Source organism: Oreochromis niloticus, linkage group LG10 (genome assembly GCF_001858045.2).
Source record: "Oreochromis niloticus isolate F11D_XX linkage group LG10, O_niloticus_UMD_NMBU, whole genome shotgun sequence".
Classification (NCBI taxonomy): domain Eukaryota; kingdom Metazoa; phylum Chordata; class Actinopteri; order Cichliformes; family Cichlidae; genus Oreochromis; species Oreochromis niloticus.
The window spans coordinates 7894232-7912867 of NC_031975.2; the positions used below are offsets into that span (position 1 = coordinate 7894232).

Consider the following 18636-nt stretch of genomic DNA (forward strand, 5'->3'; position numbering starts at 1 on the left):
AACCTTAACCTTTTTTCATTCTTTAAATTTGTTCTGATTATTAGTAAATCATCATTGAATGATTCTACAATTTGAAATCTACTTAGTGTTCACATGGTTAATAATAGCTCAATCATAAGTTTTCACCTTTGTTATTAGGTCTTAGATAATAAAATGTTAGTCTATACTGTAATCCTAGTGGATTTGAACGGTGTCAGACCAAAAATAACCCATGCAAATTTTAAAAAGACATAACAGCCCTTTAAGAGAACCCCTTTGATTTCCAGTTCTAAAAATCTGTTGGTGGTTCTAGATGCATTTGGCTGTGAATGTGTGCAATTTAATTATGCTAGAATTCAAAAGAATAACTCATACATTACAGCTTCTCTTAATTTGGTAGTTTTAGTTTATTTATATGCATTTTTAAAGTTGCTTTTAAATGACTTTCCCAGCCAAATTAAGGTAAACAGAATTTTGATGAGCATGCTGTACTACCCACTGAAAATTAACAGTTGTCACACTGAGTGGAATTAGTGTATGTATTTTCCTTGAAATCTCTTGATCTGTGTTTGTGCTGTATCAAGTACAGTTTGCTGCAGTAGACTCGTTGCTGTAATTTATTTGTTGTTTTCTTGATAAAATCTAAATTCTTGATTACATTTTCACCGCTACAAATCCAATAAATCCACAGAAATAACCCATATTTCAATAATTATTTGTAAATAGAAGCCAAGAGCATCTTGAACTATGAAAACTCTTGGTCCTGACATGCAGGGTAATTCATCCTCTGGGGTCATGCCCTTTGAGGCTGCTCCGTGGGACCATCAGTTATCTTCTTGCTGTGGTTCCTGCTCCACAGTGCCTACTCAGCTGACTGTGACTTGTTACTATGAACCCTGACGGAGCTCTAGACATATCCTCTCATACTTTTAATATCCTTTGTCTTGCTCTGATAGCTCCCTTAATGCATTATAGTGGCAGTGATGAAAGCTTGTATTAGTCTCCCTACCATCCATTTCCCCCAAAAGACACAGCAATATGTCACCAGTAACTGCCAAGCGTTGATAAGAACTCCCCAGAACTCCTTAGTTTTTCCCCGAGAAAACACTAAGCCCTGTATAATGTAAAAGAATGTGATGTATGACTTTACCTGAGTGACACTAATATATGCAGGTGGGATGTGTGTTGTGTGTACATCAAATATCTGAGCCTCTCCTTCTCAATAGCGTGAGCCTCTTCCTTTACATACCACCCACTGTGGCCTTGATTTAGACTCCAAAATTGTCAGTGAATCATACTTCCTGGTGGTGCCCCCTGCTTTCAGTTAGCACCCTGGAGCTGTTGCACTGGAGAAGTCCTGATCAACCGTCACAACCTGTGCATAGTGATTTAAATATGCTTGATGTTAAACCATGTAAAAATTACATAGTACTTATTAATCATATGCAGTAGATTCCTGCAAGGTGCATTGGATATGTCTGCTTTGCATTTTGTATCCATAGTTTCTTGACAGACGTTCTATGTATCTAAGTGTCTACACTCTCCCTTTTGACATGGTACACTTGGCAGCATATTGCACTGCACGTTTCTGTCTCCATGAGGACATGGGATTAAATTTTTGGAGGTTGAAAAGATGGGAGCGTGTGTATGTGGGGAGGTGTTGAAAAGTGATTTTGTTCACGGTCCAGTGCACTCTACAGTATTCGATCTCTCTGCTAGGGTATAGGGGGAGTTCTAGTCTGCAGCATCTTATTGACAATATGTTAGATGGTGAGCCGTGATTATTTCCCAATAGGCAGAAAACGGAAGGGGACATCAGCACTTCCATCTCCTGTGGACTGCACTCTCTTCCCATTAGCTCAAAGCCTGTGCAGATGAGCCTAGCAGATACTGTCTTTCAGCAAGGGCAACTCTGCAAGTGTTGGCTGTAAGTGGAGCTGTATCCACAGCATCAAAGCGTCACACAAAGTAGAATGCAAGCTATTGAAATGCTTCTCACATACAGTAGAATTGTACTATTATGATGATTACAGATACTTTTAATCTTCACATAATACAACTTTCTCTCTCTGTCTTTTTTTTTTAATTTTACTGTAGATTTCTTGGTGTGATTTTTTTTCCTATGGAGTTTTCAGCATATTATGCATAACCCTATATGCCTTTTCTGGTTGATTCATATTTTTCTTCCGCTGGCGTATTTTAAAATTACATTTTGATTTATACATCCACTTTCTACCATTCCCTTCAGTATTCTTCAACAGATGTTGGATAAAGCTAAACAGTGCAATGTTATTATTACCACCCACATTTAATATTCAGTACACTGCAAAAATCTCCCTCACTCATTATGTTAGGAGTAGATTTCAATATGAATGGTATTCATATTTCATATTTTATTCCTATGCAATATTATTGTTTCTGGCTCATGCTTTTTGAGACATCAGCATCTTTACTAGATTTGCAGAATAGTGAACCCATCACAGCAGGATAGTTTTGAAGTACCTACAAATATGTCGAGCACATAGTGTCTTGCAAGACTTTGTGAATAACTATTAACTGGATAAAAGAAAAAAAAACAACTGTAGAAAACTAACAGTTTGTAATACAGTTCATTGGAACAGGGATGTTTTAAGCTAGATCGTTTTTGGTTACACATTTAACATTTCAAGTTAGTATTAAGCAATGTAGAGTTGAGCCTTAGACACATTACATTTACAAGCCGTTGGTTAATAACTAAATCAGTGTGTTAAGCTAATTTTTACTCCATGGTGTTGCATGCAAGGTGAGATTCTAAGGTATCACCAACTGCTGTTGAAATATTTAAAAATCACAGGTGTCAGCTGCTTGATGATGCTCAAAGGAAAAGTCACAGGATCCCCAGACTGTTTTAATATCCATCCATCCATCCATCCTGCCTCTTTCCTGGGGCTACGCCTGCTCATATCGAGTTTGTTTCTGGAAAAATGAGAAATTCAACCTGCCACTGGTCATTCAGTTGTCTTGATGAAATGTCGGCTAAGCTGCGCCACTGTTCATCTACAGAAAACATACATGGTGGCCCACCTGATCTTTTCTCTGAGCTTAAAAAAAGCCAACCGCATTGTGGAATCAGAAGAAAAGTTATACCAAAGTCAAAGAAAGTTATAAACAAAGTCATCTGAATTCATGCTCTTCTGACTGTGAATATCTCTACAAACTTTCTAACAGAATAATCGTACAATCAGTCACTGAGATATTTTAGTCTGGTGTAATTAATTCTCATACCTTTATATATTCCAACTGTCATATCTACAAGTTGACTGGTACAGAAGCACAATCAGTTATTAAAGTAAGCAATTATTTACAGTCTTCAAATAGTCCAGCTTGACTTGTTTTTCTTGGTTCTAAAAACTGAGTTCAATTTTAGATATCTAAATGAAACCAATCCAGTTTTTAATAGTACACACATGAATCTCATGAAACACTCACACTTTGTCAAATGACACAAACAAACCCGGAACCTTAAGCTAGTACAGTACTGTAAATACCCCCCCTTTACACACCAAAACCCATATCTTTTCATTGGTATGTGCACAGAATATTCACGTTTCATTCAAGTTTTTGGCACATTCACAGTGTTGGCTGTTGGTGTGTAATTCTCAGAACAATTAAAGTGGTGCATGGAGTTGATGGCCACAGGGTGCCAAGACATCCCAGGAATCTGGCTGTCCATCAGACAGCTAGGAAGAGTTGCAGTGCTTTTTGTACCACAGATGGCTGATCAGTAGAACTGATTTCTTTTTTTTCCTTGCCTGGAGCTGTCATTGTATCTCATCACCACACTCACTTGAGAGTAATGGTTTGTTTCATCTCGCTTTGTGTGTGAAAAATGTGTATTTGCAGCATTAGGATGGGCTATGCAGCAGGTAAACGTGACCATATTTCTATGGTGTTTGACTTGGAATATGTATGAGTGCATGAAATTTTGATGGAGCACTTCAGCACAAAGCGTACTCCTACTCAGTTTTCCACAAAACAGACAGTGAGCGTCTTTAAGATTTAGAGGCTCGTTTGTGTGTTGGGGTTTGAAAAGAAATTCAGCACAGACACCACACCAATCTGCATTCACTTGTTAAGGTTGGACTGGATCAGACTGAGGCAGGCAGACCCAAAGTTTGTCTGTATTCTGGATGCATTTCAGAGCAAAGTCCATCTGTCTGCCTCTTTTTCTTTATTGCAGAACTTTTACACAGAGACAAGCCTGCACAAACTAGCCAGCAGGGTAGATGATGGAGAAGGAATGATTTCACTTTGGAACTGTAATAAGAATATCTGTGGTAACAATTTCCTACATTTTCTTGGAGTTTAAGATGGTTTAAAATAGCAATAAAGCACACAAGGAACTACATGTACAGTATATTGAGCCATTTATTTCTAAAGGATGTCCCAAATTTGAAATGTGCTAACACTCTTTTCCCCTATCTTATTGTCCTAGCTTCTTTTTCGAGGTCTTCCCAAAGACCCACTTTGCCTTTTGGGACTATGCTGGTTATTCAAATATTCATTCTCATTGGCCTGCTTTGTATGAACAACCTGCAGCAGGGCTGTGGCATGGACTTTTTATCAGGTGAGAATTTCATAGGTGGGTGTGAGAATGATGAAGAGTAATATATTAGCACTGTTGTGATTTACTAACTTGAACTTCTCCTGTAGGTGCATTTATGTTTTCCTGGATGAAAACATGAAAACAAAGATCACTTGCATCTGTTCTTGTCTTTTTCAAGTGCAGTGGGAGTGAAATGCACACCCTCCCTTACTGTACAATGCGCATTGCTGCTCTGTGTATGCAAACTTTCATTGTAATTGAGCGCACTGATCATAATTATATACACTTTGAGTTGTCTTTGAGTGAGATTATCTTCTACCAGTTATTATGTAAAAAAGATTGGAATTCGTAATTTTGCTTGATGCTCTGTTCTTTTATTTCAGTTTCAAATGACTAAATCTCCTTGTCAGATATGTAAACCTTTAGCTTTTCTTATATATTGGCGTTTATGGGCATCATTTAAAAAACTTAAATACTTAAGGACTATAAGTATTTATAGAAACTATAAAAGCCCAAACATTATGCCTCTGTTCCATTTTCTTGCACCCAGCTCTGGTGTATTGATTAGGCAGTGGCACCCTCTAGTGGTAGATTTTTAGAAAATATCTGAAACTTCACAGCATATCACACCCATACCACTCACCATTAATTTCCCCCCAAGATTGGGACGATCTTGGGGGAAATTAATGAAAACCTTGAGGTTGATCTATGTGAACATATGCATATGAATAGAATGACTGCTCACATTATTGCAAACACAGAAATGTACCTAAAACATTTTGAGAAATGTTTCATTCTCAGTTTAAGGTCATAATACATATATATGAATGTCAGTAAGCTATACAAAAGTTTTACTGCATACCAAGCTAAATTTTTTATATCATAATTGATGTTGCATTAGATTTAGTTTCGGCTTACACATAAAAGATCACATTCCTCTTGTGACTAAGTCATTAGGAAAACTTGTACGCTCTTTTCTGCTACTGCAGGATTAAATTTGAATACACTTCACAGGGTTGGCATTTATAAAATGTGCTTCCAAAGCAAAATGTATTTATCTACTGGGAAACATCTTTTTAACTTCATCTATTTATTCACTTCAACCAGCCCAGTCATCATTTCAATACCATTAAGTCCTTTTCTAAAATGTCAACCGAAGTTCATAAAACTTCTTTGTTAAAAATGCTTCGTTCTTTTAGGTACTGAGAGTTGATTTACAGTTAAAAAAAAAAAAAAACTATCTTACTGTGTGCACAATCATTCTGCAACAATTTTCAGTGTAGTTTACTGTTTGTGGATACATTTAGGGCATGAAGATATAAATTACATATAATATGTATGTCAAACAATACTGTATGTTTTACGCTTGCTGTTGTTTTTCCATGCAAACAAATACAGACAAACACAGAAGAAACAATGAGGTCATCACCCAATCGCCCGCATCTGAACAGGAAGTCGAACAAGGCAACAACCAGGGGTATAAAGGTATGATCTATTCATCAGTTTTGCGTAAAGCATCGTGTCGTTGTGACTACAGTGTGCAGAATGCTGGAATTAATTTGGTTTTATGCTTGCATGTTCCTAGTCTGCATTTACTTTTCATTGCGTTCTCTATTGCCAGTAGTTGTTAAACTAATCTTGTTGCTTTTGCTTTGGTTTTATCTTGCAAAACAGCTTCAAAGAAGTGTCTGAAATAAGCTTCAACAAAGCTGTCGGTGAAGTGTTGCCCCAGGTTGTGCTGATTCTGTATTTGTCCTTTGAAAGACACAATTTTGATCCCATTTCCCAGGAAGAATACCACATTTCCTTTTGCTGACAAAGACTCTAATACCATTTAATGCCAGTTCAGCAGCTGTCGACCGCAAGTCCTGTGTCCAAAGCCAACACAGTTCAATCCTCTATCCCTTTGCTCTGACATTTTATGGTAAGGGCTTTGACATGGGGCTATACTGTGGTGGAACAAAGCTAAACATATAAGTGTTCTTCTGTCTCTGCAGTCTCTGTGGTTTCTGAAGATGAAAAAATCCCCCTCAATAAACTGATTTATATGCTGAGCACTCTTCCTAGCCTCTGAAGCAAAGTTAAGTTAAAGACAAAGCAGAAAATGACATGCCATAATAATTATGTGAGTATGTTTTTCTAATCCATAATGGGCACCATGAAGATGTTTTCTTTTTCTATTATGAAATCAAAAGTGGAGCTTCCATTGTTAGTTTATGTGGCACTAATGGGTGAAAGTGGAATTCTTGAGCCCTTTCTCACATCTAAAATCTTAGTAGACCAGCAAGGAAAGAAAAAAAATACTGTGAGATGGCGCAAAGTTGAAAAGATATTCAAGTCTTAATGAATGATGAGACCATCCGGGCAGCTGCCACTTTGCCAGTTTGGAGGAAGACCGAGAAAAACAGAAGGCAGGGCTGTTGCGTCAGCTTTTCTGACTGTGTTGTTAAATGTGAAGGCAAGGGCCGCTTCTCATTTTGCCTCAGTACTTTGCATGACCCTGAGCAACTGTAGTGAAAGGCATTTGACAAATATGATGCAAACAAGACATGAAAAAGCCAACTGTCAGATGAGGAGCAAAGAGCGGTGAATCAGCATGAAAATTACAGCTAGTAATGTGTAAAATATGTGAAAAGGAGCTGCTAATGGCGGTGATTTGTCACATGCACAACTGGTATGTGCAAAAAAACCCATGAAATATCTTATTTTGTGTGTTACAGCTTTTAAAACCTGTCTGCATCTTTAGTGGATAAAAACAGTTGATAGTGCCTAACAGACGATCAAGGCCAAGTTTATTGCTCTGATGAGATTCCAAATTATTAATTTTTTTTGTAAATATTTTTTTTTGGAGGGGGAAGAGGGCTGGATTTGGCTTTGTGCTTACTGGAGATATTTTCTCCCTTGGATGAGAACCAACTGGATAGCCACTCTGGGGTGAAATAAATAAATAAAATTAGGTCTCAGTACTTGGCACTCTCTCCTTGAATTCCTTGCCATTTTATGCGCTGTGTTGTCGTGAAGACGTGCACGTCTTTGTGTTCATTTTTTTTCATTTTATACCATCTGTTCCTGGAAATATTGGTGCTTTGGGTTGTGAAATACACAACAGAATTCACAAACTCTGCATTTAGCGGTGCACACTGCACCTGGTGTTATGTAGAGGCCACACATGCATAAAACAAAAGATGCATGGGTGAACCTCTGTTATCTTCTTTTTGTTGTACTTTAGCTCTACTGTGATTGCAGCCAGTATATTTATATTAATGCAATGAATTGAGACTAATGATGCAGTTATTACATCACCAAACGATATGTCTTGCAATACAATCACAGGCCTGCTCTTCCTTGTAGTCTCAGCCAACTGGGCTGCCAGAGAGTCATATTGCAGGGATGATATTTACGTGCAAGTAATGAAAGAAATGTGAGCAAACAGAGACCCGCTTTGGGAAAATAAGAAGGAAAATGCAATATGTGCAGTAAATAATTAAAAGTGAATAATGGAGGAATAATGGAAGCACTGTCCAATTATTTTTTTTAATATCACTGTGTTGTTAAAATTATTTTTAGTACTATATGAATGGTTTAGAAAGGTAGAAAATGCATGAAGGCGGCAGAGAATCAGAGGTGTTTACAATGAAAGCCAGTGAGTGTGTGTTTTATGAAGCCAGACGAGAGCTCATAGTGAGACTGTAATTTCCCATATTTTACTGGTTGTTTACCAGCTGTGATGTCTTGGCATGGAAAGCTGAATGCATTCGACAGAGCCACCAGAGGTCCACAATGGGCAATTACAGGATTTGAGGCATGAGGGCAGGGAGGGCTGAGTAAGTAAACTTTGTTCAGTCTAAATGTGGCTTAAAAGAGCAGAAGCTACTGAAGATTACCACTTCTGTGGCACGAGAGTAGGGAGGGGTGGTCACATTTGCCCTAAATGCATAATTACTGTTTCCGTTTTTGTTACTAATTTCAGTCAGATATGTGGAGGAATTTTCAAATGCACGCTTTTTATTGCAAAAAATGAGGGGTACCTATTGTGCTCATTTCCAAGTTTATTATTTTTCTGTTTTTTAGACTCTGCTAGAGTGGCTTTGCATGATTCACGGTTCAAAATAACCCCTATTTATTTTTTAAAATCTCTGTCTGAAACGAACCATTTTAGCTCCTTTTAAGCCAGCTTTCTTAGATTTGAACTGCAGGTGGGTGGAGCCTCTGTGCATACAGAGAAATACCAAATAAGGTATTGCTGTGCCATACTCCAAATTTTGGTATCAATCCAATGCAAGTAATTACAGGGCTAATATTGCCACTACCACTATCGATACCAATACTTTTACCCACCTATAAAAGCAGCATATGTAGGAGAGAGAGAGCAAAGAGATTAATGGGAGGGCTCATCATTAATTTGCAAATTCTGAACACATTTTAATGACTAGTGATTTTTACTTTCTGCAATACTTAGTACAGCAAAACACACCATTCAAGTTTTTATATTTTTTAAATTGCTCTTTATTTGCAAGCTGAATTATAAAGCTGCTTGTCTCTAAATGACTTTGGCAATCAATAAATTAGATATGACAGTCAACACAGAAAGGTTCACACACACACACACACACACACACACACACACACACACGCACACACACGGGGGGGTTACATACTGAACTTAATCCTGTTGCATTAGTATTGATCTGGGGTGACAGAGTCAGAATTCAACGTTTACATTTAATATCACTAATGTACTTCCAAATTTCTAAGGGAGAAGCTAAATTTCTCAGGAGCAATCCTTCCCATGGACTGTGCTGCACTCTTGCAGCCAGCAGAGGGAGCCCTGACCTGCTCAGACCACAAATACATTTCTTTGGTTCACTAGGTTAGAGAATTAGACCAACTGCCAAGTTTATATATTTTCTTTATCGATAGAAAGTATTTTTTTAATCGGATTATCACTGAGGATGTCCAGTTATTACTTCAACGTGACATTAGGACACAATCCACGAGATATTACATTTCTAACGCACTTTAAAATATCATCTAATTTCACAGGAGTATGAGTGGGGGTCAGAGGGTGCGATCTGGATCGATTTTTTCAATTTCCCTGAAAAGCACAGTGCCGCTTCAGCCTCACAGATGAAGGCACACTTTACCGGCTCATTAAGATTGTAGCAGTTCTTTGTGTGTTGCCCGAGCCTGTCCCTTTTGGATATAATAAGAACACAGTGCACGTCTCTCTCCTTGATGGTGGGATAAAAATAGTATAAATCATTCATCAAGGTCATTTGTTCACTTTCAACAGTAGTCACACTTTAAAATATCGAGTGTCTTTTAGATGGGGGAAATCTGCATGTGACTAAAAGTGCTTCTTAAAATATTGGGTAATGATGGGCAGCTGACAAAGGGTTTAGTTGGAGTTTACTGTAGTCCTCTGCAGGCTGCCGCCGTTCATTAAACTGGACTGATGTTGCTGGAGTTGCCTGATGTGTTACCTGATCTTGTGACACTTTGCTATTTAATTTTTTTAAAACTGAATATTCCATGTTTCGTTGGTTTTTATAACATATATTAGATTTCTTCAGCCTCATCTTTTTAAAAGTTGAGCACGATGCAAAGCCTACTGGAGCCTTTTTGCTGTCAGTGTATCCGTATGCGGTTAAATGGTGCCTGATTCGCAGGAATCTCCTCTGCACAACAGAAAAGCCTGTGACTGGGTAGGCAAGCCAGACCAGCTCTGAGCGCAGAGACGCACGGCGCCTCATCCAACCAGCGCCAGTCCCACTAAATCGGGCTAACACTACACATTTTTAAACCATTAAAGTGACTGCAAGTGGACGTTTCGGATCTTTTTTTCTTCTTCTTCTCGATCCTTTCTTTTCATTCAGCCGCGGAAATCTTCTTTCGAAGTCGGACAAATCTGATCCCAGATGAATTCCGTGAAGTTAGCGGCATTTGGAAGTGAGGAGCTGGGTAGTGGGAGTGGAGAAAATCCAAGTGGCGTTGAGTGGATTAGGGCTACTTGTCGGATAACCCGTAAGGATGTCTCCGACTGATTCGAACTTCGATTCAAACACAAACTCAGTGTCCGAGGAGCAGTTGTGAACATTACTGTCTGTATTACCGCGGAGCTCAGGAACTCTCCCTCCACCCCGATCCCCCCTCTGTCTTTGGCTCTGCTGTAGAACTTCCAAAATTAGATGAAATAGACAAGAACACGCATTCTCACTGGATTAACACCGTTTCCAGCTGCTCTTAGAGATGCCTGCTTATCTCACAGGAGTTTACCTTCTGCTGGTATTTCTAAACATTTCTTCAGGTATGAGTTGCTTATTGCCTAAACATTTTTCCCCCCTTAGCCTGTGTTCTAGTGATAGAAAGTTTCCAAATAATACCCGATGGGCACGTGCATATGCAATAATGTAGCGATGGTGAAACAAAAAGTGAAGGGAAAGAAGATGATGGATTTTCTCAGTTGTATCTGTAACAGCAGCCCGCAGGTATTTGGGTCACCTTTGCTCTCTGCAGACTGCAGTACCAGTGTGTGGCCCCTGACCCATGCTGCGTGCTGACTGGAGGAGCTGGAGGTGACCCTGCTGTCCAGTGAAATACTTTTTATAAACCACTTATTATAATTCACTGGAGCTCACAGCTGAATGCATGGGCTGCTGTTAGGTTTATGTGAGAACTCTCAGTTTTGCAATCGCATGAGATCATTTGCATGACTAAGTGCAGGAGGAGTTAGCTGGTGGTAGGTTGTCGCCCTTTTAAATTCATTATATAGGGGTGTACTTAAGAACAGAGGCTCTGCACAATATCCTCTCATGTTCAGGCACTGCATGTTGGGAAATCAGCCACCAGCCATCTTTAAACATCATTCTCACTGGGAGAAATCTGAGACAAAGACTGAAAAAAGAGAAAAGCTTTTGGATTACCAGTATGCACATTGATTATTACCCACAGAGTTTTATTTTTGTCTATTGAACGACCAATGTTAACCTTGAGCAGTGAAGTCACAGGTGGAGGTTGGGGGTGCATAACCTGAAAGAAAGGATTTATTGGAGTGTTTTGTGCAATTTATTGTGATATGTAATTTGATGGATTGGCTCAGTCTATCCTAAATAACCCACAATGACCATTTGAAAGCACGCGTTTCCAAATATTTGCAAATGTAGCCTTAATATGTGTGCGTGTGTACTTTTGAATGCACTTTAGACTCATAACACATGAAATTACATTTGTTTCATTTACTATTTATATATTTATTTATTTTTTCCTTTAAAGAAACCATGATGCTTCTGCTGGCGCCAGACTCGTTCACTCTGTAAAGCAGAGGCAGCTGTCAGTAACATTAACAGTGGCCACAAGCTGCAAAAGAACTGCTATGTTTTCAGCACTAGAGCTTTCGTAAGTGTCTGACACTGAGTGATGGTTTTATCTGATGCAGAACTTCCTTTCCTTGACACACAAGGTGATTCTTCCAAAGCTTACAGCAGCTCAAATAACTTGAGAAAAGACGTGTGGTTTAAACACAACCTTACTTTTGGATCACATTCTTTAAAATAAACATACGAAAAGTTGTATTTACTTCACACTTTCCAAACCGCTGAATATGTGCTAAATGGTCTTCCAGACCACTTTAATGAAAGCAAAAACAGCGCACAGCAGTAACGTGGCTATAATGCAGCTTTTAACCTGCCCTTTTCTTAAATTTCAATGGTCAGTCAAAAAAAGGGGGAAACATGCTAAAGCTTGCCCATCCTCTTCACCAAGGGCACTAAAATGTGCGTGACACCAATTTTCCAGTACGTTGTCTGTAAATTTGCACACTGACAAATTTGGTAACCGCATAATTCCAAGAGTTTTCAGGGAGATTTGAGAAGTACGGCTCACTCGTCTAGTTTAAAAAAAAAAAAAAAATGTCTCTGAACTATAATCATCTATAGCCATAGGCACCTACTCAATGCTTTTTTTTTGTCAGGATACAAGAAGCAAACTGGCAAGAGGAAGTTAAAAGTGAACATAATAACTTCTGTGTGGTTCATGTGAACAGCCCTGCGATGAAATTAACCCCTTAGTAGAAGGCCAAGTACTAATAACAGTATTTAACAGTATTTACTTAATTCTCTTTTGACTAATGCAGTGGACAGATTTTTTGACAAATGGTCACCGAGTGAGTTGGAAGAGGTTATTAGGTGCAGAGTACATGCAATACCACAGTTTGAACCCATGAGAATATGCTCTTATGATTGATTATAGAGACTTTATACCTGAGATAGCTGCCATTTCTCTTGCAAATGGTCCAAATTGCAATCAGAATGATTACATCTTTTTCCCATTCCTAATGTGTTTAATATAAACACACCTAAATATGGCAAAGATCTTCAAGCTGGATGCTTGGTGACTTGATCATACACAGAAACCTTCAGCTATTGGTGTCATTTTAAGTAATAAATCAGGTAATAAGGATGATGTTCAATAATCTAAATGATGCACATAAAAAGCACGTGCTCTTGTCGAGATGGCCTTTTCCTTTTCTTCCCATGTGCACATCTTAATTATGCGTCCCCAGAGTGTTGTTGTCTCACCATTCTACCTGCTTTGTTTAAAGGTCTGCAAAGACTGCATAAAAAGGTACTACAGGAAATATAAGATCGGCCCATTCTGTTGTTCTTCATTAAGATGGCTGTTTTACAGCTGCGCTTTCAAACTAAGTCGAGGATCATTATTAAAACACTGCCAGCTTAACTGTCACTAGGATCATTACTTTAGCCTTTAGCAATAAATATCCAGATCCTCTGAGGTGACATCTTACCTTTATAAAGCTTCTCATCCATGCACTATCAGTGGATTAGCTCACTGATAGCAAAAACATATTCTCAGTCAGTATGATTGTTAAGTACAAGAGGGACTCAGAGACCAGCAGGACACAGCCCAATTTTATCATCGCTGTGAACAGCAACCCTGCAGAGGGTAGTTTAGCTGAAACATCTGGCCTGCCTCCTGGAGCTTGCTGTACGCAGGTCACAGATCACCCATACTTATCATTTTGTTTCGGGCACTGGATGCTATAGGTTGACTTCTGGGGCTCAAAACAAAACGTCCAGCACCTGTTACTCAGTGCTAGACCTCAAGCAAGAATGGTTTAACTAGGGGAAGCTGACCCTAAGCTAACAAGACTCCCTACAGTCGTTGCGATGGTGACAGTGATGAGATGACTCCCACTACTAATGAGGATTTCTTTGCTATGGATGATAGGGCTGATAGGATGTCTTTGTAAGCCAAGAATTCCTTTGTTTGTTGGTTGAAATTGTGATGTTCCTTAGGAATAATGCAGCTTATAAGCTTCAGTGGACATTCATTTGGTTGGAAAGAACTTTCATGTTTATTTTGGTTTGAATACACCAGTATGTGGGATCTTCTTCACACTGACTGAGTACATGCTTCTTAAACAACCCTAAGCTGGTTGCAAATTAATGTGTGCCCATGAGTTCCAGTAGCTTTATGTTTTTCTCACTGCTCTTTAAGATACATCCGACTTATACATCTGAACATCAGATTATATGGATGCTTCATTTTAACCATTTGAATGTGATAGACATCCTAAATCTTAGTGGAATTTTTCATTGTCATTCAAAGCATCCAAATCAGAGAGTGTAAAAAATTAGGTCGTTTCACATGAAGGTTGTTTGACACAAGCATTTACTCATGAGAAGCTGGTCCATCAAGAACTGTTGAAACAGAATAACTAAGACTGCATGTTTACTCCCCCAAACCCCTGCAGATGTTGCTGCAATTGTTTGGTTCAGCCTGAATGTGCATAAATGCATACGCAATGCTGTTAGCGTGAGCTTGTTTTTAATGTGTTTTCAGATTGTCTGCTGAAAGCTGTGATTCATAATTGCTTCCCTTGTTTACTCACTTGTTTTTTGTGGTGCTGTGGGGCTGAATGTGGTTGCTTGCCTGGGGAGGATCAAGCTACTGGGAGCTTTGACGAGTGCCTGTGGCCCTGTGGGCAACAGGTCATCACACCTTCGCACAGACACACAAACATATATACAGAGAGGCAAAAGTGCTTGAACATCTCATTTTGAGGGGGATCGATTATTGTCTGCCTCCCCTGCAAAGGTAGCAGGTTGCTTGCCTGGAGGATCTTCACAAATCTCTACTACTATCTCAGTCTTTTCAAGTCATATTTTAAAAATAGAACACAAACAAAAAAATAATGTAATAATAAGAGTTTAAACTGTTTACCTCAACAGGATAATATTTATACAGTATCACAACTTAATAAAGTGTAACAGCAACTCATGCATGTGTGAAACATATTATATTGTTATAATTAAAACGTTATTAAAAGCATAAAGCTCAGCATAAAATTCAACTCTAAGTCTCAGTGTAATTGTTACCTCACTGTGTATTCAATCAGGGTGATATAATATATAGCAATCCATGTAGTTTTGTTCATTTGGAGTGAATCCAGATCAAGACTTGTGGAAAACGTTTCCTTCAGGTTTTTGTGTTTCAATCAGAAAAAAAGCCAGATCAGTTAAGTTTGATTAGCTGCTGATTGACCCTCAACAATTTTGCCATATCACTGACCTAACATTGCCTTTGAGAGAAAATCAAAGGCAATGTGTGCTAGTACTTCGTCAGATGCTGGAAGTGAATGAACACCCTTTTTTCCCCTTCAACATTTCGTGAGCTTTGCAGGCTTTGTATGCTCTGCAAGAGCTTTGTTCAGCAGCAATATTTTCTTTGAGAAGAAAAAAATAGTTTGGTAAGAGCTCTCCAAATCTGCAGACTATTTACATGCACAAAAACTGTATTGTACACTAAATGGAAAGACCTAAAAAGCAAATATGATCAACCTTTATTTTTATTTTTTTAATTTGGCTGTTATGCTTGTCAATCTGCGGTATTGTTCTTCATTCCTCAAATGCTGTCAAGAAAACCTTAAATAGTAAAGCAATAGCTTTGCTCATCTGGAGAGAAAAACGTCTAAGCTTCAGAAATGGCTGTGGGTTTGTGGTTTTCTCTGGGTTGTTTGTACTCCTCTGGCCATAGTTTCCTGTTCTGAGGTTATTGTCCAGCTATGTCTGTGTGTTGAAGCACTTAGGATAATTACTTCTCTAAATAAATCAGCTCTCCATTGTCCTGAGGTTTTATAAATATTGTGATATTCTGCACCCAAAGTGTGTGGTTAATCTGCATAATCTGTTGTTTCATTCTCTGACAGTCAAGATGGGTTAAGGCATGCTTTGCTGATATTTTCAGGGAAATCACTGAAATTTATCATTGGGATCCATTTCACATTGGTGCTAGCAGCGATCGGAGTGCTATAATGGTGGCAATACTTTAAAGTGCAATTATCTGTTCTTCCAGGATTTAGATTTGAAAGGGTCAGAGTAACATGACCTCAGAGATACTTCCTGAGGTGACCTCTGTGAGTTATCTCCTTTCCATCCAGGCATACCAGTAATCAATAGAGTCAATATTCTGTTTGATAGGTCTTTAGAAGTCTTTCCATCATAAAGCTCAGACATAGGTGCAAAACCACATATATTCTCTTACATATCTATTAGGCTACCTCTGACTGTTAAACCTATACAGTAACACAGGCTACCAAAGAAAATGGCTCAGGATTGCGAGAGACCCCATCAGTAATGCACATTACCCATTTCCTCAATCCTTCTCATCTTTCACCTTTATTTGTCTCCTGTCTCTCCCCGTCATTACTGACAATGTTCAAAGCTCTCCATGTGAAGACTTCAGCATAAAGAACTGTTTCCCACCAGAGCATCTCCCACCGAAGAGCCCGAAACGTGCATAAATTTCTTTTAATTAGGGCACCTATTATTAGTTGGCACTTGAAACACTATGCTTTGGATCAGTGTTTCCTCTAGGATTTTGTAAGCAATGGGGTGGGAAATGGTTTTGTTGTTCCTGGGTAGTGCATGGGTAGTCTGTTGGGAAAAGTGTTGGGAAAGCGATGCTTGACTGTAAAACATTCTAAGGAAATATTAACTGGCATCTATTTGTTAATACATAATTCAAATTTAACATGCGACTTACAGGATATACATTAGCCTAAGTGGGATTTTTTTTGCAGCCTGAGTTAGTACACTTCATTTTTGTGGACATTTGTGGAAGCAGAGTGTTTGATGAGCAATAGATAAATCTTGTTGAGAAACAGAGGATATTGCACTTTCATATGAAAGTGACTTTTTAGTGTGATCTACTTTAGGAATCCCTCCTCCCGCCTCAAAAAAAGAAAATTTCACAATATATTATGAATTAATCACTCTATAAACACTACGTTGTTTTGCATGTTGAAGTATAATAACAAAAAGACTGAAGGAGTTTCATATTTGAATATATTCCAAACATGTTTTAGAAGAAAAGTTTAGAGGGGCTTTTCATCACACTGGATATTTTCAGACACCAGGATAGTGACAGATGGTGTGGTGTCAGCTTCTCAAGTATATGGAACCGAGCCACTGGGTGCTAATAATATATGAGAATTTTATGTCATTCAAATTCAGACACTGAGATGAAACGCAACAGTCTCGAACAGATGAACAGAACCTCGAAGCCAAACACTGTATCTAATATTCCCGTCATTAGACAGAGGTTGATGCAGGTGAAAGCATCTCAAGTGTTTTGATATTAACTCTCATTAGCTTGTGAAGACAGTGGAAAATATGTGCCCTATGTGTTAGTCACCATATGCATGGACATGTGGACTCTGTGTGTAAAGATTCAAAGTATTCTTAACTTTAAAACCTATTTCCTCTAATTTGGTAAAGTTATGAAATATAAATATATATTCATGTAAAATGTTAATGTCAGTCATGTTTGGTGTTCTTTGTTTTTTTAGTAGAGGGATATGAGCATCTGACAGCTAATTTAGCATGATGTAAAAGCATCAGACATACATGTTACAAATTTATGATGCACATTGTATTCTGTTTATCATCCACTGCTATAGCTGAATAATAACCATTTTAGTTGAATAACCATTTTCTTCATCACTTTTCCTTCATTTTTCAGCCACTCCACGAGAAACATAACTCTTTTTATTTTTCGCCTGCTCTCATCAAGAATTTTGCATCTTTGAATTCAGCTCTAGCCTTGTGTAAATAAGGCTGAAACTAATATTGTAATAAAGCCAGGCTTTGCCTGCTTACTAGATTCAATTTTCTCTCTAGCAGTGCTGGGCTACACTGTGCCTGAAGGCCATTTTTTTGATAGTCCGTGAAACTGAGGCTTGCTGAGTGATACGATAGCCACCGGCCAGTGTCTCATCCCATTAGAAAATGGCTCAGGTTAATGAGAGAGAACGAAAGGAACAAATGTTGACAGGGATGGCAACGGCAGGCTTTGGTCGCGGTGTTGTGAAGTACGTTAATTAACCCGTGTTCAGAATCTGTATGAAAACAGAGATAAAAAGAAAGTTCAGTTGCTCATTCATCTCACAGAGGTTGTCTTCACATTGACTTTGATTTTCCAATGCAATGAGAGCTAAAAGAGCAGATTTACACCATATTTAATTCCAATCCACAAAAAAAAAAAAAAAAATACCTGCGGTGTTTTGCTGACTTCAAACAGCTACTTTGTTATGAACTTGATCAAATGAGAACTGTAGCCAGATTTGGTTTTATTTTCCACAAATCAACTGCGTTTACATTGTGTCAATACAATCTTTTGTAAGCAGCTCATTACATCATTATTTCTGAAACTGAAAACAACGTGTTAACTCTTAACACAAGTTTGTACAACACACAAAGAAGCATTTTACCTCAGAAACACCTTTTTTTGATAACCACAAAAGCATAAAGAGGTTATTGGATCATTACCATTCAACGAATCCAAAAGCAAACCCAAAAGCTGGGCTTATGCGTCAACAATCAACCTAAGAACCTGTGCCAACACGTGCGATCTACAGCACCATTGCAAATGGAGCCAAATAAAAAGCTGTTCACACAGATAAATTCTCAAATTGCTGCCACATGAGTAATCGCCCTCAAAAAATCTATTGGCCTCTCCTATGGTAAGCTTTTTTACAGAAGTAAAAAAAACAA

At 38.4% G+C, this 18636-nt stretch overlaps 1 protein-coding gene across 6 annotated transcripts in view; it reads left to right on the forward strand.

Annotated features, from left to right (window-relative positions):
* The window catches only part of robo1 (roundabout, axon guidance receptor, homolog 1 (Drosophila)), a 93316-nt gene that overhangs the window by 443 nt on the left and 74237 nt on the right, over positions 1 to 18636 (forward strand). For 4 of the 6 annotated variants that reach the window (XM_025910931.1, XM_025910933.1, XM_025910932.1 and 1 more), the window contains exons 1-3: positions 4244 to 4295; positions 4454 to 4585; positions 5963 to 6049. In XM_025910931.1, the coding sequence (XP_025766716.1) occupies positions 4259 to 4295; positions 4454 to 4585; positions 5963 to 6049 (256 nt within the window). In that variant the 5' untranslated portion in view covers positions 4244 to 4258. Of the gene's footprint in view, positions 1 to 4243; positions 4296 to 4453; positions 4586 to 5962; positions 6050 to 10045; positions 10872 to 18636 lie in introns of those variants that run through there. The other 2 variants (XM_025910935.1, XM_025910936.1) reach the window with 2 other exon arrangements.